At 45.3% G+C, this 22,669-nt stretch overlaps 1 protein-coding gene across 3 annotated transcripts in view; it reads left to right on the forward strand.

Annotated features, from left to right (window-relative positions):
• Positions 1 to 22,669, forward strand: part of raraa (retinoic acid receptor, alpha a) — a 158,488-nt gene that overhangs the window by 53,034 nt on the left and 82,785 nt on the right. For all 3 annotated transcript variants that reach the window (XM_066698678.1, XM_066698681.1, XM_066698679.1), the window contains exon 3: positions 15,539 to 16,523. In XM_066698678.1, coding sequence (XP_066554775.1) covers positions 16,358 to 16,523 — 166 coding nt within the window. In that variant the 5' untranslated portion in view covers positions 15,539 to 16,357. The remainder of the gene's footprint in view (positions 1 to 15,538; positions 16,524 to 22,669) is intronic.

A 22,669-nucleotide genomic window follows, 5' to 3' on the forward strand; every position in this document is an offset into this window, starting at 1 on the left:
TAGATCTAATTGCTTTGAAAACCGTGGGATCCTTGAAGCACAAAACGTGAAAAAACTGATCCCTTTGTTTTCTTTCCTAATCGTTTTAATTATTTTATTTCATCCTGTAAAGTCGAAGAAGAGGGAAGCAAAGTTCAATGTTAAGAACTATCCTTCTCTGTCGCACTTCATTCATTCAGAGCAGTTGATTTAAGGCCGTCAGAAAGAAGTTAATTGGAATTGAAAGTTGAGCAGCAGTGTTTTGGCTCTGTGTAATCTCTGCTGTATGAAACACTGAGGGAATCCTTTATCCATTCTCGTCCCATAAAGGCTGTGTCATGACAAACTAGGTGGATATATATCAGAAACGGACAGACAGTGCAATGACTGTACAGATGTGGTAAATCCCAAGTTAGAGTTCTCCTCTGTGGAACGAGCTGGTTTTATCCATGTGGCAACATGTTATCAAGGTGTGTGGGGCTTTGTTTATTTTTATTTTTTATTTTTTTTGCCCATTTCTTTTTAATTTGAGGAAAATCGAGAGCCCTGTGCAGATGCCAGCGCCAGTAAGAGGGTGGGGGGGGAGTGTTCTCTGCTCCAGACACAGGGATAATCCAGACACGCTCCATCTACCTGCATTGTGCACGGTGTATGTGGGTCTGTGGGTCTGTGTGTGTGTGTGTATGTGGGTCTGACTGCATGTGTGTGTGTGTGGGTTTGTGAGTGTCTGTAGTTGTGGGTGTGTCTCTGGGTCTGGTTGTGTGTCTGTGTTTGTCTGTGGGTCTGTGTGTGTTTGTGTGGGCCCAAAATGTCCATAGAAATGTATGAACTCTGGAGAGACCAATGCAAAACAAATAATGATTGTGGTATATATCAGTCTATTGCATGGGGACTTAAACTGTCTGCGTGTTTGTCTGTATAATATTTAAACTGTGTTTGTCCACCACAGTAGTTTAAGTGGCTTCTGATTCTTCCTTCGAAATACTGTGCCCCCCCACCTTAAAGATTGCTGCCGCACTTTGGGGACAGCATGCCCTGTGGAGAGAATCTCGATTCACACTAATGGCTCGCACTGACTCTTTCACATCACTGACTCAGTGTTTGACCCCCCCCAACCCCCACCACGACACACACACACGCGCACACAGAGACTCACATTCACAGGGGGGTGGGGGGGCTGTGGAGCAGGGCGCTGGAGGGGCTCCTTTGCGGAAATCTGTGCTTGAAGAGTGATGATGTTGTTGACTCACTGTCTCAGGGACGCCAATCAATCAATTACCCCGATCAATACTCATCCGCCAAACCCCTCAGGACAGAGAATTAGCTCATTGAAACACTCCAATCAATTACTTTTCACCTTTTAATAGCAGAGGGTAAAGGGGGTGCCAACCACCCCCACCCCCTCCCTGTGCTGTGCTGTGACATTGCATACAAACAGGACAAATGGCTTGTGGTTTTTAGACCTCTGGCTTCACGTTCTGTGAGCTTAAACGTGCAGCTAATGGCTCGCCCGGGAGTACACTTTGATTGGCTAGTTTATGATTTCAAGCACTCAATCAATCAGCAGAGTTAGTTAATAAATAAATAAATAAATAAATAAATAAATAAATACACATTGATTTGTTGCTGTTATTGTTTTTTTGGGGGAGGGGTGGGGATCCTCTCCAAATCAGCCATGCCCTTCCGTCGAGGCGTGCTTTCTGTTGGCAGGATGCTTTGCTGTGCGATCGCCACACTGAACGGTTTGAGTCACAGAGCCACAGCAGCCAAAACACGAAATGAATAAAGAATCAATTAGTTAATCCATTAGCAAACTTTTCACACATTAAGGGTCTCCGAGTCGCCTGGCTCTCCTCGACTGGGGTTTCCTGTGCATTTCAATTCCCTGGCCATGCACCGTGCATGTCCTTCACTCTCTTTATCCCAGTGGTTGCTAACTAATGGGAACCTGCCATGAATATGACTCACTACAACACTCAGACACTGAGCAAGGTCACCGCGGCAGCAGCACCGCCACATAGGCCTGCGCTGTTTATTCTTTTCTTTATTTCTTTTCATTTATGATGCTTCTTTATTTGATTTCCATTCAGTCTAGAGTGTTTGTGTGTTTAGTTTATTGATTTATTTATTTGTTTGTTTTTTAATTTAATAAAGAGAGTTGAGCAAATGTCAGAGGGAGGGAGAGGGAGAGAGAGAGAGAGAGAGTGAGTGTCAGAGTCTACAGGTCACAGTTTCCGGCCTCGTGCTTGTGTAAGAGCTGGGCATTAATCAGCATTAGTCCTGACTCACCCTGACTCCCCTGGTTGTTTCACCACCGGCACTTCCCCTGCAGACCGAAGCCTCTGAGAAGGAAAAACATCCACTGGCGGAAAAGGACTCAAAAGTCATACTGATAGCTTTAACATTTGTTTTATAGCATCTGTTTTTTTTTGTGGTGTGTTTTTTTTTTTTTTTTTTACTTCTAGGCATTTGACAAGGTGTCCCTGTGCAGAATAGCCTGACAGTATTTAGCTCCCAGATCTGAGACGGCTGTCAGTCCTGGTACACAGTGTTGGGCGGATAGTAGTGTAGACTGAGGTCTTCATGCAGGAGAGCGTGTGACTCGGTGACAGACGTGATCACGGAATATGGAAATGCAGTGAGAGCGAAAGCAGGGGAAAGAAAGCAAGCTTCAGTGTAAAGAAAGTGTTTCTGGAGCCAAAAGGAGTAGCTTGAAGTAGACTGTGTGAGCGAATGAGTGTGGTGCTGGTGGGGGGGGGTGATCAGGTGTTCCTGTCTTAAGCACATTTTCCTTTCTTTTTTCTTTCATCTGATATGAAAGAGATATAGAGATGCAACCAGTCTCATTCTGCAGTAGCACCGCTGTCACCGTGTCTGCGCTGGGGACGAGGGATTTATTTTTCTCTTGGAAAGCACTGTACAAAGGCTTGCCATTGATTTAAACAGACCTGCTGATTTATTTACAAAAACACTACAATGTGTTTTCATTTCTTTTCTTTTTCTTTTTCTCCCCCTTCAAGATTTCCTGCTGGGATGCGTTCCTTTTAAAGAGCGACAGCTTGTGGGTGGGGATTTTTAACCCCTTAATGCCCCGTGCCGTGTTTCACACCCTTTTCAAGCCCAAGATGCTCCTACTTATTACACAATTAGATGCAGTTTCTACTGAGGTAACTGAATCGGATGCAGATTTGTGTGGGCTGAGCATGAAATTGTGGTGTTGACCATTTACCTTTATTCTTGTACCTGCTCAAGCATAAACTATTCTCAATCATATTTAAAAACAACCATTGTATCATTCAAAATGTCATTGCCTATAAACTACAAAACAGGCTTTTAGTTGCATATGTGTATTGCATATTATTCTAGAGCTATTTGAAATGCATAATATAAATATTCACAAGTCACGTTGGTAGAAATGAAATAGACGAGAATGCAATCATATGAATGTAGCCATGACTGAGTTAGCCCAATTAGCCACCCATTTCTTCATCTTCTCCTCCTGCACTGTTTTTCAGGGCTTTGGTTCTCTGCCAACAGGAGGATATTTTGTTGCCAATGAGGGCACATTCCGCAATGCTTTCAAACCAAGTTTCTTCCACTGTTCTGAAAGGTGGTCAGTTTGACCTTGCTCACTAAATGTGTTTTCATACTACAAAACAGAACATCACTAAGGCAACCTCTTGCATCATGCCAGTTTTTTTTTCTTTCTGTTCTTGCTCATTTTTCAGAAACAAAACTTTTTTACTTTAATAAATGATTGAAAAGACTGTAACTGTAAAAGAACCTCATATACTTGTTGGCAAAACAAAGGAATATATCCCTAAGAAGAATTTAATGTAAAGATGTCTATGTAGTGAGCAAGAATTTGATTACGAACTATCGCGATGACAGATGTTGTAATTGTAGGAGGGAATGATGATAATCGACCACCTCTGCCTTCTTCATATCACTGTGTGTACTGCAACTGCGTAAGAATTAACTTGTGTGCATACGTCAGACCTAAATAAAATTCTGTTTTAATGAAGTTCGTTAGCAGAGATGCAGTCATTCGTGGAGCCGTACCAAGGACGTATCACTGATGCTAATCACAGGGATGTGTGCACATTAACAGGCTTTCTCAAAACGCACTCTCCTGAGTTCTGCAATCGGCTTATCCCCCCGTTTGCGGAGAAGAAGAATGTCAAGTCTAGGAAGCATGTGGTTTCACAAAATAATCTTCTTTTGTTCTTCGGACAAGCCTGCGAGCATCTGGCTGTGTTTAACATGGTTTTGGCAAGGGGGTGTTATGTTTGAATCCTGCAATTGCACTTATATTTAGGTTGCTGATGGCATGGTAACTAGTTTTCTTTGTTCGAATCCAAATCTTCCCTTTGTTAGGGCGGCCGAGACGTAGGAGACGCCCGAGACGGCGGCACCTATTGGAATGATCCTGCCACTGGGTGAAAGGTTATGGGCTTTTGAGAGCTTTCTTATCAAGTAAACATTTTTACGTTTTTTAATAACTAGAACCCCCAGGACGGCACAGATTATTTTTTTTCTGGTTGTTTGCACTCAAGTCCCCGAAAACAACACTGTGTGATGAGATGCAGTCTCGTGAGAATCTCAAGAGGAGGTCTGTGTATTTCCCCCTGAACCGGGTCAGTGTCTCCCACTCTCTCTCTCTATTTTTTACAGCCCGTCTTCACCGAGCGAGCAATCAAAAGAAAAGTCGATCTCGCCCCCGTTCCATTTTGAATGCATGCAGAAAAGTAGGCCCTGGTAAAAGAGTGATCACCTTGTGTAACTCCAGCAGCGCTCCCAACCGCCTGCACACCCCCATCCCTCCCCTGCTGGTAGCCCGTAATTGAATTTGATTTTAATTGCTCGAGTCATGAGTCAGCTCCAAAAGCAGGGCCCCGTAAACAAGCAGTAAAAACAGGTTTTCTGTAGTACACATGGCATGTAGGTTGACATTTTCACAAAGAATCGATTACCTGGTTGACTTGTGTGTGCAAAACCAAGTCTAGCAGGGTGAACACATTGATGTGTCCTCTATGTGTGTATATAGATATATTTATTTTTGTATTTGTTTATTATTAATTCTGTATTGCCAATTCGTTTTCTTATCCCTTCTTAATTTTGTTTTGAAAACCCCCTCATTTTGGGATTGCCAATTGTTATTCCACTTGTCTCACTGCTAAAAGCTTCGGCACAGAAACTGATGAAGACTTGACTTATCGCTCACGCTCTGTTCAACCAAACTGCTTGCGTTATTCTGCGCGTCTCATCTTCAGTGGTTTCCCTGCCTGATAACTTCTGTTATGGGGTGTTTGCACAGAAATGCTGAACCCCAGACCTGCACCGGTCCCAGGTGTCGGCAGGTCTCGGAGTTCTGAATATAGGGGGTCTTTGACAGGAACATTAAGACGAGCTCTTAGCTTGGTTGGTAGTTGCAAATGCAATATATGAAGGAATCTAAGTGACCTTGTTGTTTCTCGGTGCTCCCTAGCTGCTGCCTGGAAGGTTTCCCCCCCCCGAGAGAAAAAGGGAAAATATGGACTGAGGCCTAAGCCACAGTGCTGGCACTTCGTCCTGCCAGGGATATGGTCAGGCTGTGAGAATGTAAAACGCTGTTTGAATTGAAGAGAAAAACATGTTAAAAATTTAGCATAGAATGTTCCTAAACCTGCAAAGTAAGACATTTTTGTGTGCTTTAAAGTTTGAATGTACTCAGTCTATAAATTAAAATTTCAACCTCATTAGTGAGCAGAGAGTAATCTGTCATTTAGCACTTAAATGCACTTACATTTTAATACAAAATGTGGTGGAATTATAAAACATATTACAGTTAGAAAATGTGAGTGTGTTGGTACAGGACATATCCACAGATTCAATTATAGACTTGAGTACAGGATTGTAATGTTTGTTTCACATATGTGGGACCCGAGCTCTATAAAACTTCTCCCTGTTTTTGCCCCACATCCCTCAGATGTTGAAATATGAGTTTAGGGGTTGGGGGGGGGGGGAGTGGGTAATCACACATTCATCTATAAGAGCAGAGGAGAAATCGGGAACCCATCCTGATATTGGTAGAGGAGAGAAGAACGAGTGCGAGGCAGAGGAAGAGAGAGGGAGGGAGGGAGAGAGAGATGGATGAAGTGGTTGACAAGCAGGAAGAAAGGGGGATTTGAATGCTAGGGAGGTGGGGGGGTGGTGTTGACTCTAGCTGAAGGAATGAGATGGAAAGGTGGAATCCATTAAGCTGCAGGCCCCTCTCTGGGCAGCGTGTCCAGGGGCTGGATCTGTCTCCTCTGGTGGGGAGTCCTGTTGTCCTCTGCTTGCGAGTGATATATGGTTGCGGAGGGGGGGGCGTCACTGCCTCTCACGGGGGGGATCGGGGGTGGGTCCGGCCAGGGCAGAGAGGTCAATGCCTTCTGCTGTCCGCTGTAAAAACACCGCGCAATCCTTTAACGTTCAAAGCCAGGAGCAGATGGGAGCCCATTACTCAAACACCAGGATAACTAAACCCTCTCTGTGTTTCACATGTGTGCCTGGCTCTTCTGAACCCCTGTTACTAATGCTCTTGTTCCCAGAATAAGAACACACTACAAAACAACGGTCTCTTTCCCGCCAACCACTTTTTTGTTTGTTCTGTTTTGGAGGGGGGGGGGGGTTCTCCTATTCAAGTACAATTCCTGCAACACTACTAAATCAAGTCATCTCTCATCCTCTGTCGTCCATCTCCTCTTTTAAATTGTTTTCCCGTACACCTTCTTCCCCTCCCTTCCTCTCACACCAGAAGAGAGAGAGAGAGAGAGAGAGAGAGAGAGAGAGAGAGGGGGGGGGGTCTGGGGAGGTTTGTGAGTTTGTTGATTTAATGGATTTACAGAATAAACGGGGTAGAAAAAAAAACAATGAAAGAAAAGAAAAAGAGAGCAGTGTGGTGAAAAGTACAGGGGGAGGGAGAGTGATGGGCAGTGGGCGAGAGGAACCATGATATCAGGGGTTTAGTTGTGCCTGAGAATGAACTGAAGTATTTTTTTGGGGGGCTCCATGTGGCATGTCGAGCAATAATGCTGTCAGTCCTCAGCCCAACGCCTCCCTGCCCTCCCCCAGGGGCGCACACCTCCGCCGTGCCCAGGCCTGGACTGAACACAATTCACGGACTCACTGAGGAGAGAGGCCGCTTTCCCAGAGTCCTTTTTTTTGTTGATTTTGTTTTCTTTGTCTTCTTTTCCTTCAAGAGGGTATCCTGTTCGACCTCAGCGGATATGTTATGTGTTTTTTGCCCGTACGGATGAGGCGCTCCCCCTGTGCGGGCTGAATGAGTTCATTAATCAGTCCCTTGATTTCATAAACAAACAATCAAATAATATGATAACTTTCGGTGTTGCGACCCAACTGGAGGATGCAGTCTCTCCGCACGATCGCTGAACACCAATGTTATTGCTTACTTGCACAGCATTGAACGGTATGCCCCCGTCTTCAGTTACACACTGACTTACACCCTACATACCTCCTGCGATTCCAGTTCCTTTGAAGCCTCTCTCTTAATGGTTCCCATCTCCAGACCGCACCCTCAAGGGGGACAAAGCCGTTTCCATCTTTTCATCCAGACCGTGGAATTCCAGCTTTTAAGACTGATCGGGGGTCCGACTCTTGTTGAGAAAAGCATGTGTACTCTTCCAATTTCCAGTCGAAGAGCGCTGAGGTGCATTGTTGTTGGAGAGAGCTGTGAAAAGTAAGTCTTTGCCTGATTGTGTGTCACAGGGCGTATCCTCACCGCAGTTTCATTCCCATTCTGAGTGTAGCAGCAAAGTGAAATGTATCAGAAAAGCCATCACTTCACAGAAAAGCAATGTGAGGAACTTGTGCGAGTAAGCAGAGCCGCCACCTTAACCTGGTGGCTCATCATTGAGAGTTTTTTCTTTTTGTGGTGGCTTGGTCCTGCCAGTTTCCACATGGAGTTTCATTGTGACAGCAGCCTGAGACTGAGACGCACACGGGGCCACCGTCAATTAACATTTAACACCTTGTGAAGTTTTTCTTCGGAAGACAAATACACAGCGAAGTTTTAGGGCATCTCAGAAACCTCCTGCAGGGCTAATTTAGGAATTGGGCTCTTGGACACTCTTCTGTGTGGTTTTGTAACACTGGGAGCTCACGCGGTTTCTCTTTATATGAAGACCTTGTTGTAAAGGGTTTTATGAATACGATATAACTGGGGTCGGGGGGCTCTGCACTCCCCTGCCTGCACCTGGGGAAGAGTTAATGAGCTGTGTCTGTGGGGGAAGAAAAACAAACCCCAGACCACAGAAGCGCAGCACTCACACCACGGCCTGTATCAGCTCCCCTCGTTCCTGGCTGCAGGCCTCACCGCTCTGGCTCCACGCAAGTCTTCTCTCTCTCTCTCTCTCTCTTCTGTCTTTCTCCTTTCCTTTCGTTCCTTTTTCCCCTTTCTTCATTTTTTACTTATTTTTAAACGTGTCAAGTTTTTTTTCTCGCTTTCTATTTCTTCTCTCTCTCTCTCTCTCGCTCTGTGTTTCTTCATATTTAATATTGAGCAATCTTTTCCATTAGCCCAGCTGAGTAAACACCAAGGTCTGAGTCGTCATGTTTTCACAGGGAGAGAAAAGCAGGAAAAATCTGGCTATAGGAATCTGTGTACAGTGTATTGGTGATCTATAGCTCTTTGTCCTTTCCACTGCACATGACAGAGAGGCCACTCAGTCATGCTTTAATTGGCATTTGTGTGTATGGTATGTAATTGTATGTGTGTGTGTGTTTACTGCTGTAACCGTAGCATTCTCATTCTTGCTGTATGATAACCCCAAAATATTGGCCCTCCCAAATCACTTCAATGTGTTTCTTAAAAGTAAACTTAAACATACCAAAAAAAAAACTATTTAACCCAAAAGGACAAGCTGATTGTGTAATTCTTCTGGCATGAGTTTAGAAAAAATAGACAATATCTTGTGGGGAGTTATTTTAAGCAAAGTCTGATTCACTTTTTGGGGGGATTTGCCTTCAAGCCCTGCTTTCCTCGCACTTGAGGATCAAGCAGCCCAGAATGTCATCGATGTGTCTTATAACGTGATCCAGGAAGTTTAAGCTTTCTGGACACTATAATGGCTTGGACAGCTGGCCCAGCTCTGAGATCCGAGTGATGTATTTATAGCAGAGTTAGCCGTCAGCCAGGATCGGAGTCTTTAGGCACAAAGATTATCCGAGGACCTATTTTTGCAGGTGCATGTGCACTGGCATTTGAGATAATTAAAGCCTGACCTTTTGATGCAACAGAAATGTCACAGCACAACTCTGCCCACAAGTCTGAATGCCTAAAGCTGGCCTTGGCAAAATGTCTTGTATCTGCACCAAGATGCAATGCGGGAGTTAGTGCTGGTGTGTGCTCTTGTTCCAGGACCATCGGGCAACACCTTCTTGCCACCATGGTATTCATCTGGCTTCCAGGGTGGCAGGTAATGTAGCCTGTCTGAATGTAACCCCCTGCTACCCGAAATCAAGAACCAAATGCAAAAACATGTCTATGGTCTGAACACCCATGACAAAAACACACCTGAATACACTTGTACTCCCAGACCTCTCCCCCTGCAGGGGGCCTGGAGTGTGCCTGTGCACCAATCCACACAGGTGCTTGGGTATGTATGGCCCTTCAAAAGACTTATTTCAAATGACCCTTAGACTCTTCCAGCCCTAGACTGCTAGACTGCTACCTGCCTGCTGGGTTTATTGAAGGCTAAAAGGAAATGAGTTGAGTGCCATTAGGATGAAATCAGGGCCTCATTAACCTGTGTTCCTGACGACATTGTTTCAATGCGAGTTTTCCTTTTAACAAACACTGAACCTGTGCCAAACAAGGCCCAGCACAACGCAGAGTCAGTCCTATGGCATAACGCAGTGTACCGCGTGGCAGACGATGCCAAGTGTTCACGATACCGCTGTGTTTGTGACCCTGGTGTCGTGATCCCCGTACGGCAGGGCACTATGGCCGTGCCGTTGCTGGAGTTGCAGTGACCTGTTTTTTTGTGCTTGTCTGCAGTTCCCTGCAGACCACTCTGAAAGCACACATTGGCCCTCTAGCTTCTAGTTGGTGGTTTAAATTATTTATTTAGCATCCGCTGTCAGTTCCCATCAACTCATGGCTCCCCCCATGTTTGTGGAGCTAATGCAGGAAACCGAGAGAGAGGGACAAGGCCTTGTTAAGGAAACGCACTCTGCTACCTGTATTTCATTCCCCCCTCGAGTGTTGTAGATTAAATCTCTCTCTCTCTCTCTCTCTCTCTCACCATAAGTATCTTTATCTATTGATATCCACATAGTGAATTTCCTACTCTGGAATACAATTGACTGTGCTACATATTGTGTGCGCGTAAACCCAACAGTCTCTGACTCTGGCACGGCAAAAGTGATAAGTGGTAACCTGTTGTTCTGTATTTATTTATGTATGCATGTATGTATTTCTTTCTTTCACTCTGCCTCTTGTACTACAAAAGGCAGCATCCCTGGCAGACTATCTGGGGAGCTTGCCTGCATGGCACTAGACTGAGCTGAGCCTTGGAAATGCAATGGATACGATTAGGCTGCCAGCGCGGCTGTGATTGTCTCTCCTCTGCAATGACAGGATCATTTGATCAGTTACAGTCCTGACATAACAAGGACAGGCTTCGGCGGGTTGTCGCAGTCTCCTGGCCTCCGGTCTCGTGGAGGCACAGGTTGCTGCCTGTGTGTGTGTTGTTGCTGTATGTCTGTGTGCATGTCATTGTCTGTGCCTGTGTGTCGTGTGTTTGTCACTGTGTTGTAAGTATGTGTGTGTGTGTGTGCGCGCGTGTGCGTGTTGTAAATAGCACTCCAGGAGCCCTGATGTTGAAAGAGTGTCTTCCTCATCGTTTCTGCTCCACTGGCGGCGAGATTCATCTATACGGGACAGGAACATTTGTATCACAGCTTTCGTTTTATTGGGCTCATAAATATTTACTAGGGTGCATTTGCATGGAATTCTGTTCCCTGTTTATGATGCTTAAGCCCTTTTTATTTTGTTCCTACCTTTCCATAGTGTACTTGCTTGTTTTTTTTTTTTCTTTTGTTTCGCCCCCAGGCCCTACATTTCAGTAGCACACACTACTTCAGCTCAGAGTACCAGGCTGTGGGTTCATTCCACACTCAAGCAGGCACTTCCGAAAACAAGTGTTTATTGCTCTTCAGTTCGGTGCCCACCTCTCCCTACAGACCCACTCTCAAGGATGAGTTTATGAAGATCTCGGATTGGAAACAAATACGTGTCTTAGTTGACAAGTGTTTTGTATGTGTATGCGTGTTTGTGTGTGTGTGTTGTACACATTGTGGCTACCTAATTTGTGGAATATAAACATTTTAAAATAAGTTAAAAAATATATATAAGCATATAAATATAAAATCTATATATTATTTGATTACAGTTCTAACAAAAATAAGTAAATAGCATTAGACTTGGCTGTCATTTGACTGAGGTAACTCTGTCCTTAAAAACACAGTTGTGTACAGAGTCCTTCACTTTTACACCCTTACAAATAGACACACACACACACACACACATACATACAGACATAGATACGTAAATGTACACATATATAGAAATGCAGACCTATAAACGAATGACTGACTACAGCCCTATAAAAAAGACCCATGGGGTTTAGCCTACTTAGTATCACACTTAATAATTCATTAGCAGAATTCAAACCAGTAAGCATCACAATGAATTATCTGAGCAGGTTTCCGTTTCACCAAAGATACATTCCTGCAGCGTCCTGATTGCCGGGTTGATGTCACAATCCCTCCTTTATGAAAGAACACTACACTTTTCCCTCACACATTAACCCCCGGACACTGTTACCCACACGGGCCGCTCGGGTTTCTCCCCCGACTGCCGCCAATCGAATTGCTTTCTCTCCCGGCTCCTCGGGGACTCGTTGCCGTGCTGTTGTGAAACACAGCTGCTGTAAGACGAGAGCCCTTTGGTGGGGGGAGCTGCTGGGTGCTGTTGACTTTGACCCTCTCCAGACATCCGCTGCACTCTGAGCCTCCTGACTGCCTGTGCTGAGACATGGGTCAAAAATCACCACCTCCTTGGATCTTTCTCCCTGACTTTCTAGTCTGTTATAATGGCACGAACCAAAACACACCAATAGAAAGGACTTATTATTTTACTTTTTTACAACACGCTTACAGTACAAGAAAACATTTATATGGGCCGGCACACCAGGGCTATTGCCCAGCACTTTGCAGACAATCAATAAAAATAAGCCGTTTAATAGATCCCTGACCCCATAAAACTGGCTCTCTGCCTGATTAACAGCCCCACAAGGGCACCATACAGCTTGTCTGAAGGGGGAACTTAAATAAACATCTTGTCTATTGGAACTCCAGAAAGACATGTTATATGGAGTCAGTAAATTTAATTTAGATTTAATTAAAACACTCAGGCCCCGTGTAGACCACGGTGGTCTGCAGTGACTATCGTCCTGGATGCTCTTTGTCGGCAACAACCAGCCCAGCATAGCTTCTTGACTCCCAACCTCCCCCCCCCGACTGTAGCAACCCCCTTGTTTCTGATGGAAACTAATCGTGTCTCAGTTGGTTTCTTAGCACAAACTTCTGTCACAAATCACTACTGTCACTGCTTCTGATGAGATTGTTGATATGTCTTGGACAAACAAACAAAGTAAAATTGGATATCGCAACTGAGGACACAATCTGAATTTCGACCGACCTTTGACCTTTGTGAGTGTTGGGGAGGCTCAAACATACTGTTCATAATGTTATTACCAAAACTAAAGCAGGAATCTTCCTGTAAATCACTATGCAAGCTTAGAAATGTGTAACACTCTGTTTTTTAGCGTTTTAATTGACTTTCAGCTTGGGGTGGGGGGGATTCTGGAAAACAACACAACACGCATGAATAAAATAAGCATTAATTCCCCAGACTGGTCTCTCATATGGGATGCTCTGTAGGCTGTCTGTGTATACTGCTGCTCAGCATGTTTTGTGGAAGCTCAGGGCCCGCGCTCGTGATTAGCTGTTCACATCCCCCCCGCGCAGAACACTTGTCCTGAATAAACATGGAGTTGCAGGACCTTGTTGCCTTTAAAACCACATCCCACTCCAGTCCCATTCACCCCTGCGCTTATCTGCTCCGCATATTTTTATTGACTGCTGATAACTCGTGGGTGGCCTGCTTTGCGACGAGGGGCTGCGTTTTTAAACACAGGTTTTCATTCAGGACTGAGTGCCGCGGAGAAGAGAGTAGAAGAGCGTCTCCTGGCAGCTAGTGTGCTATTATCACAGCAGTCTTCTTCCTGGGGAACTCCGTAACACACAGGGTATGACCAGCCAAGGATTTCCCGGGCACTGCAGGTGTCACAGTGTCTGTCATCTATTCAGTACTACGATCTGAGAGGGGAGTAAATATAGTGCAGTTGTATACACCTTAGTATTGTTTAGATGAGAAACTCAAAATGTAAAGGTGGGATATTATCCTTTGGGAATCATCTACCACCAAAATAACAGTACGAAGAAAAGAAAATGGAAATTAAATGGTTAATGTATCAACACTGGATCTGCAAGCCAGCAGCTGCGATATGGGAGTGTAAACGCTGAGCTAAGGATCTGTTAGATAGTGAGGGTGGGGGGGTCATTTCAGCTTGAGAACGCAGAGCGGTCAATCGTTTGTGAGGTGTCAGTGTCAAAAGTAGTCTGTCAGTTCTCAGCCCTGCTCTGAATGCAGACACTTGACTTCCTGCAAACTCCAGAGCTGGCGATGCACTCAAAGCTGTCCTCCGCGTCCCGCCAAACCTGAGCTCAGGCCTCGACTTTTGACCTGAGCCTTCGCCAGGCCAGTCGCTCAGCACCGGGCAGCTACACACGGCGCCGCTCGCCTCGAGAGGTCTGTTGCCCCAGAGCGGCTCCTTACGGTGGCAGCGGCGCAGAAGTTCCTGTGGTGTGATGGGAAGGTGCTATCCACACCTAATTCTTAAAGACTCTTGTTCAGAAATATTGGCAAATCGTTCTGTTGGTTTCCATGCCATGTCATTGTACCATATTAAGATTATTGGACAGAGAGAAGTCATGATACTTCTGATAACAGAGGTTCAGATTGACTATTGGTAGCGGACAATTTGATTAATTCTCTTGTAAAATCATAATAATAACAACAGTGACATTATATTCTGGTTTGCACAACATTGGCAATGACGCTGAAACCAGATCACACGAAAGTCTGTGCGTATGATATGAACGTAGGAAAGTCACAAGTTTGTCCACAAGTGTAAATTAAAATGTGAAATTGGATTATTCATGACCAGAGGGCACTCATCTGAAGGATTAAAACTGACCACTCCGGAGGGACAGGCTTTCAATTAGGAAACAAAGAATTAATGAAAGATTAATAGCCAGCACAGCGGGCACTAATTCTTGCAAGGTTAATCAAAGGACAGGGTCTGGTGTCAAGGTGTTGCACCCAGCAGAGGGGATTAATGTTATGTGACTGGAAGAGAATAGCTTTTTCCTCTCTCTTTTAGAATACGAAGTTTGGTTTCAGCTGGAACATTCTGTATCGTCAGATGTTTTCCTAATTGAAATGGAAGACCGCTTCAGCCTTAGGATTGTATAAGGCCACCCTACAGCTTAGACCTCCTGAAAGCTCCACCAAACTCCATTATATTTAAGCCGACCCCGGAACAGAGAGTGGCATTAGGATGTGTACGGTCCACATGATTGTGTCACAAGAAATCAGGCCTTTCAGACGGCACACTGCGGGTTTGTGAAGCATTAAAATGGTACAGCATTTAAGGCCACATTCTTCAATTGTCATTGCCTTAGTACACACATTGAATGTATAAAGCCCTTGAAACTAGAAAAGTGCGCACTTGCTGTTTTTTATGAGCACCACGTCCTCGTGTGACGTACGGGCAGGCCGAACTGACAGGCCCTGCTGATGCTGTCCTGCTGTTCTCCTCTGCGCTACAGTCAGCGAGAGCAGGGCTGCGCTGGTGTCAGGAGGGACAGAGGCTAGAGACTGTGTGACGCAGTGGTGAGGCCAGGGGGTGGGTGGGGGGTTACCTGCCTCCCTCGCCTCTTCCACTAGAGAACTTCCGAGGGGGCTGCAGACTACCGCAAACCACACGGCCGGCCGTCACTGTGGGCAGCCACCCTCCTGTCTGCGTCCCCACAAGGCACCACCTGGGAGGCGGAGGCTGGAGGCCTGGGGTGGCCATCTTTTGTTTTTTGTCACACAAGGTGGCTTAGAAGCTGCCTGACTGAGTGTGAGCCGTCAGATTGATGTGTGCATGTCTGTGTTCAGAGAGAAGGGACCTGCAGACTTCAGTGACGTTATAAATATAATTTTGTTATTGCTTCCTATAAACACAGATACCTTTATTAACTAATAATGATATACTTAATAACTGTGAAGGTATGGGAGAGCCCCAGCTCAAAGGAGATTTCTGACTCTTTCAGACTCAGTATTCCCCATCTCTTATGTCTGTCTGTCTCTCTCTCTCTCTCTCTCCCCCCCGCTTTCTCTCAGGGACGCTTTGGACAGGGAGCGTCGTGTCCTGGGGATCAGGCTGCCCTCTCCACCCGGGAGAGGAGACTCGGGGAATCTGAGAGCGTGCGCTGGGACCATGGCACAATGTGATCGGCACACAGACCACTGCTACTGAGAACCACATGGCCCACAGACACCGCTGCTGACTGGTGCTCCTCAGTCTGCCCCCTGCCCCTTCCCACCCCCCATCACAATTCCACAACCCACAGTGCTGCCCCAGAGGGACCTTATAAAGGAAGACTTGAGTTTTGTTTTGTTTTGGGGGGGTTGTGTGATGGTGTCCCCCCCCCCAAACCATTTTCTCCTGGATTTTTATCTGGGTTCTTTTCCCTCTGATGCTGGAGATCGCTTTTTAACAGGGAACCATTGTGCCTGCCCCTGTTACATGTGCCCGAACCTTTCCCCAAGTGCCCACGTTAATAATTGGAGGAGCTGTGGTGTCATCATTCTCCTTCCCTTTTATTTTATGTACTTTTTATTTATTCATTAAATCAAACCTGGACTTTCTGGTCTGAACACAAACAGGGATTTTCACTCCACCCGACTTGTAGGACGCCACTCTCCAGACGGATTACTACAACATCCAACAGTCATCATTTGAAAACAGAAGAACACCAGACTTGATAATCTCAGGCTACATTTTGGAGGGAGATAAAGGCCTGAACAGACTGCCATTTTTTTTTTATATATATATATATATATATATATATAGTATTATTCCAGGGTGGTGATTGGTTGTCCATAACCCTGGTGTATGTGCTCAAAGATACTGGATTAAGTGTCCTGCTCAGGGAAGCCATGTCCAGCAACAGCAACTCCTGCCCAGTGCCTGGAACCGGTGCCCATATCAACGGGTACCCGATGCCACACTACTCCTATTTCTTCCCCCATGTGCTCGGGGGGCTCTCTCCGCCCACACTTCCAGGCTTGCCAGTCAGCGGCTACAGCACCCCCTCACCAGCCAGTAAGTACTAATTTCTCACTGCCACACCATTGCTTTTCAGGATGAGCTTATCTTGTGTAGGAACAGAAAAGAGGCTGCTGAGTGATCTGGGTGGTGCGGTCCTTGCCTCTTGAATAAAGCACACCCCGAAAGCCACCACCAAACCACAATAGTTTTTTGTTTTTTTTCTCTCTCCTCTTCCTGCACAAACAAAAATACTGTATTTGCAGCACATTTTGCTGTATAAGCATCTACTTTGTGACAGACTTGCTGTTTGCTGATCCCCCCTCTACCCATACGCCTGCCCCTGGCATTTTAATTTAGAAAGTGGGCCAAGAAATTTGCCATATTACTCAGATTCTTTACGCTGTAGGCACATGAACAAAACAATTACTATCTAGGTCCCTGCCCTGTGTTGAATCCTGTGGCAGTCCCTGCTACTGCTGTGAACCGCTCTGGATTTCACACAAGTGCTAAAAGCTGAACTTGCAACAGGTTGGAAAAAAGTGAAAAGAAAAAAAAAAAAGTAACGCTGGTGTGCATGGTTGTTTATGGGGATTTCCTACAGGAGGTTAAAGAGAAACTGAGATCAAGGCCATTTCTGGTACTATGGGGACAAAAACAGCAGCCCATATCAGAACTTGACACAGAGCTTTTGGCATCGGCTGCAGCCCATAGGAACATGAGAACCAGCCCACTGTTGAGATAGATGTGTGTATGTATACATATTAAAACTATATAAAATATGTATATATGAATTGAATATGTAGTATTATATGTATATATGTCTTGGGCTATAAAGTACTTTTTGTGTGTTTGGCCTATACTTACATCTTATCACTGAATCAAATACAGTGCCCCACCTCACCTCCCCTCTGGGTTCGTTCTGAAATGCACTGAGAAAATTGACTTAATGACCTGAATCATTCTCAGGAAGTATTGCTGTGTAACCTTGCACTTACTTTGCCCTTGTAGAAAAACAAAAGCGCTGTCGTAAGTCTTTACACAAACAACATAATGCCACAGGCTCTTCGGGTTGATCTAAACAGGGCCATCGTTTAAGCATACCGTGGTGATGCCTTTGTCTGCTAGGGTTGTTAAATGCAACGTCTCCGGCAGACCGAGAGTGGCTGCAGAAGAGGGCATTGGTGCTCTTAGGATCTTACATGGCTGTGAATGAATGGCTGGAGCTGTGGAGCACGGCACAGTACAAAAGTGTTCAATTTCAAGTTTGCTCTTGAGTATGAGGAAAAAGCGCTTGATCTGTTGCATGCCATCTGAATCAGTGGCACTTTAGTGGTGAGAGGGAACATGGAGAACAAAAAGTGGCTTGTTATCTTTTTTATTTCAGATGTGAGGTGAAGGCTGGTACGCCCACATCAGGCAAGCTGCAGAGTTCATGCTGTTCCTCAGAGCCGACCGCACTCGCTCAATAACCATTACAACTGCACCAACAAATCTCAAGGAATTTAGTCAAAATGGCTCATCTGTCCATATTGTTTAAGACCAAGCTGTGAATGAAGGGGATACTGTCTTCGAAAGCTTGACGCGGAAACTAGTAATTTTTTTTTCATTTTTTCATATATATACACTCACCTAAAGGATTATTAGGAACACCATACTAATATTGTGTTTGACCCCCTTTCGCCTTCAGAACTGCCTTAATTCTACGTGGCATTGATTCAACAAGGTGCTGAAAGCATTCTTTAGAAATGTTGGCCCATATTGATAGGATAGCATCTTGCAGTTGATGGAGATTTGTGGGATGCACATCCAGGGCACGAAGCTCCCGTTCCACCACATCCCAAAGATGCTCTATTGGGTTGACATCTGGTGACTGTGGGGGCCAGTTTAGTACAGTGAACTCATTGTCATGTTCAAGAAACCAATTTGAAATGATTCGACCTTTGTGACATGGTGCATTATCCTGCTGGAAGTAGCCATCAGAGGATGGGTACATGGTGGTCATAAAGGGATGGACATGGTCAGAAACAATGCTCAGGTAGGCCGTGGCATTTAAACGATGCCCAATTGGCACTAAGGGGCCTAAAGTGTGCCAAGAAAACATCCCCCACACCATTACACCACCACCACCAGCCTGCACAGTGGTAACAAGGCATGATGGATCCATGTTCTCATTCTGTTTACGCCAAATTCTGACTCTACCATCTGAATGTCTCAACAGAAATCGAGACTCATCAGACCAGGCAACATTTTTCCAGTCTTCAACTGTCCAATTTTGGTGAGCTTGTGCAAATTGTAGCCTCTTTTTCCTATTTGTAGTGGAGATGAGTGGTACCCGGTGGGGTCTTCTGCTGTTGTAGCCCATCCGCCTCAAGGTTGTACGTGTTGTGGCTTCACAAATGCTTTGCTGCATACCTCGGTTGTAACGAGTGGTTATTTCAGTCAAAGTTGCTCTTCTATCAGCTCGAATCAGTCGGCCCATTCTCCTCTGACCTCTAGCATCAACAAGGCATTTTCGCCCACAGGACTGCCGCATACTGGATGTTTTTCCCTTTTCACACCATTCTTTGTAAACCCTAGAAATGGTTGTGCGTGAAAATCCCAGTAACTGAGCAGATTGTGAAATACTCAGACCGGCCCGTCTGGCACCAACAACCATGCCACGCTCAAAATTGCTTAAATCACCTTTCTTTCCCATTCGGACATTCAGTTTGGAGTTCAGGAGATTGTCTTGACCAGGACCACACCCCTAAATGCATTGAAGCAACTGCCATGTGATTGGTTGGTTAGATAATTGCATTAATGAGAAATTGAACAGGTGTTCCTAATAATCCTTTAGGTGAGTGTATATTTTAGTTTTGAATGTAAATCATAGTGATAGTGCTCTTAACAGAAAGTTCTATTTCCCCATCTGAGTCCCTGGGGAAATCCTTATTGTCCTCCTTTACAAACCAGGGCAGTGGTGTATGGCATCAGGCTAATTAGAAAATAAATTATTATTACTAATAAGATGGAAAGCTGGCCCCCCTGAGGACTGGTTGCCGGTACCGAGCGCTGCTGTGTAGCAACACTGACATGATGGAGAATGTGAACTAGATCGGGCAGCAGCTCAGCAGCTCAGATTGCAGACGGTGCTCTCGTTTCTGAGGATCCGAGTCCTGCTGGAGCGAGGCAGGCGCTGTGTGTCGTGAGGAGGCCCGTTTCCAATTTGCTTGGGCAGCCCATGTCAGGATTGATGTCCCCCTGTTGCAACTTGGCGCGTCGCTTCCTCTGTGGAGCAGCAGTGAAGCAGAATTGCTGTGTCATGACCCAGCAGCGCCTGGAGCCTAGCTGACATTAGGACCAGTGATTGACAGCTGTCTCTCTTTCCAGTAATAACACAAAGGGAAATAGCCTGGTGTGGGGCCTGCCTCTCCGAGCTAGAGGTTCATAAGACAAGGTTTTGATTGTTTATTGCTGTTTATGACTGTGGGCTTGTTAGGTTTAACTTAGACCACATAACACATGCCCAGGGATTTACACAGTGCAGCTTGTCACGCAGATGCATCTAGTCACACAGACACTGCAAATGGCCTCACTCTTCCAATCTGATTATTGTAAATATACCATTCATGCATGCTTCGGTCTGTTTAGTGCGAGCAGTGCATGGATATATTCTGCTGTAATCCTTCCTGCCGTTAGCAGCGCTTCAAACAAACCACGCAAACCTTGTCTAAAGACTGGTAAACGTGGCCACGGATTTGCGTTCCCTGCATTATCCTGTGTACAGTAGTTGTATGTATATAGCTACGTATTTCTGTACAAGACCAAACGGCTGGCATGGCATAGCATTCCAACCTAATACTTTTTACTGGGGTTGTCAAGAACATTATTAAGCATCTCACTCCTCCACAACCAGGGAAACACTCATCCGGTTTGTTGCTGGTGTGTGAAGGTGGCCCTTGGACCCAAAATTGCTTCACAGTAATAGAGGCTAGAAACCTTCACACCTCTCTTGTGCACCACGGGCATCTCCGACAGCTTCTAACTGCAAACACTGGAGCCTTTCCCGTAATTCACACTGTATTGTGCTTCTGGGTCTGTTTTTAAAAGCCCCCCACCACAAAAATAACGGACAGTTCTCCAGACCTAGAAGAAACACACTTTCATTCAAAGAGGCCTGTGTGGTGCGATACCATTGATACTCCGACACCACCAACACACCAGGGGCTGCTCGGCCATGCTAATCCCCCAGTCCTGCCCGAGGGTGGGGGGGTTGTGTGGCAGCTGTGCAAAGCCCCAGTCTGTCCTGTGCCACTCTACGACTAGCGCAGCACTGTGTAGGAGGCTGCTTTCATCTTCCCATGTTTAGATCATTTCAACATGAAAGCATCCTCTCTGCCATGTGGATAAATAGAGAGGACAACATACAGCCTTCAGCGGTGTCCTCGATACAGAAGCTTTCATTAATGCCAGGATACATCAGACAGAATTGTTTTGTAGCAACAGGAAAGAAAGAAAAGGAAAGAGTAAATAATAAATAAATAAACTCCAGTCACCAGGGTTTTTTTCCATGTGTAATCTCCCCCCCCCCCCCCCCCCACCCCCGCCCTGTGAACTCTCAGACCTTGCATTCAGTCTCCTTTCTGTACATATATTCGTGATTTTGTGATTTATATTTTTAAATTAAGAAATCTCCTGTACAGGGTGGCGTTGTGGTGAAACATTGGTGTGTTGTTTTTTTCTCAGATACATGGGGATACACACACACACAAGTGGGCCTACAAACAAAAATAGGCAAAACAAAAATGTACCCCCAGCCCTAGAGCTTTGTGACAAGAAATACATCTAAGCAGTGGGCTTGTCAGTGTTTCCCGCTCGGCCTGGCTCTTTAGAGGTGACTCCTGCTGTTGTGGGCCTTTGGCAGCAGTCTGCTATCAGGCAGGTGCAAGTGAGTCGCACTCTTAACTCGCTCTGTTATTACCGCTCCTGAAGTGGTGGGTTTCTGTGCCTGCCAAGACATTGCTACTGCAGTAGCAAAATAACCCGTTTTTTTACAATTGATGGCTCCCTGTCACCGGAGTTACAAAACCTATTGTCCATGAAGACAAATTATATTGAATAATGTGCCTTGGCTTCCTTGGTGCACAGCTGGCAGTGAGAGAGGCATGGCCTGGTGCCAGGGGAGGGATTACAGTGCAGGGACTCGCACCCACAAGCCCAGCGCTGCTCACCACCGAGTCGAGCGGCTTTGTATGCGACACGATGCCTTATTTATTGATGTGTGTGTTTGTTTGTTTATTTGCTTCTTTAACTGGAACACAGAGTATGTAAGGAGATCCGGACACGTAAGTTATAGAGAAATCTGTGCCAAGGCTCTACGAATGTGTGTGAAATAACAGCACCAATCCTGGCAGGGATGTATACAGATTACTCTTCGACTTTTCTTAGCGCTGATGTTATAAAACACTTCTCGGAATCTCCAATCCCAGCCAGCAGTTTTGCAGCATAATGCCGGAAAGTTGACGTAAATATGCGTGCCATGTCTTCTGTCCAACATGGAAAAACTCAGAGGTATCCTGACACTACGGGGACTCTGTTTGTGCTTATAGACTTGTACTGTGTTTATGGTAAAATACAAAGGCGCAGTCATTTATTTTATTCTGTTCCTGTGACTGGAGTTCTATTACCTTTCCGAGTGCCAAGTTTCAGAGTTCTGTTTCTTTCAGATAAGCTGCGACATGTCTGAGAACATGAGGGATGTCTTACAAAAATCTGATATCCCACAACTGCATTGTTTTAGATCGAATATCGTCGCTTCGTATTACCCATATTCATGAAAATGGAATGTTTCCCAGATTTATCAACACCAATTTTTATTTTCTCTCTCTTCTTTTTATTGTTTTTTTCATCTTCTTTTGTCTCCAGTGTGGTTACATGAAAGAGTAATGGGTTAATGTGATGCTGGGTTTTCTCTATGGCCAGACTATAGAGATTTGGTAACAGTTCTATGTTAATTACTGACAACCAGATTGATGTGTGAAGTCACGGGTGAGCAGCTCTACACAAACACTGATTGCTGTGGGGTTTTTGCCTTTTTCTTCCTTCAGTTAATTTCTGCCTGGATCTGTTGCGTAGCTCAATCTCTCAACCTTATGTTCCCCATGCAGGACTTAACAAAATGTGACTTTTGATGACAATACGGGTGCCTTTTGGTCCTGAAT

This window comes from Amia ocellicauda, chromosome 3, assembly GCF_036373705.1.
Source record: "Amia ocellicauda isolate fAmiCal2 chromosome 3, fAmiCal2.hap1, whole genome shotgun sequence".
NCBI classification, from domain to species: Eukaryota; Metazoa; Chordata; class Actinopteri; order Amiiformes; family Amiidae; genus Amia; species Amia ocellicauda.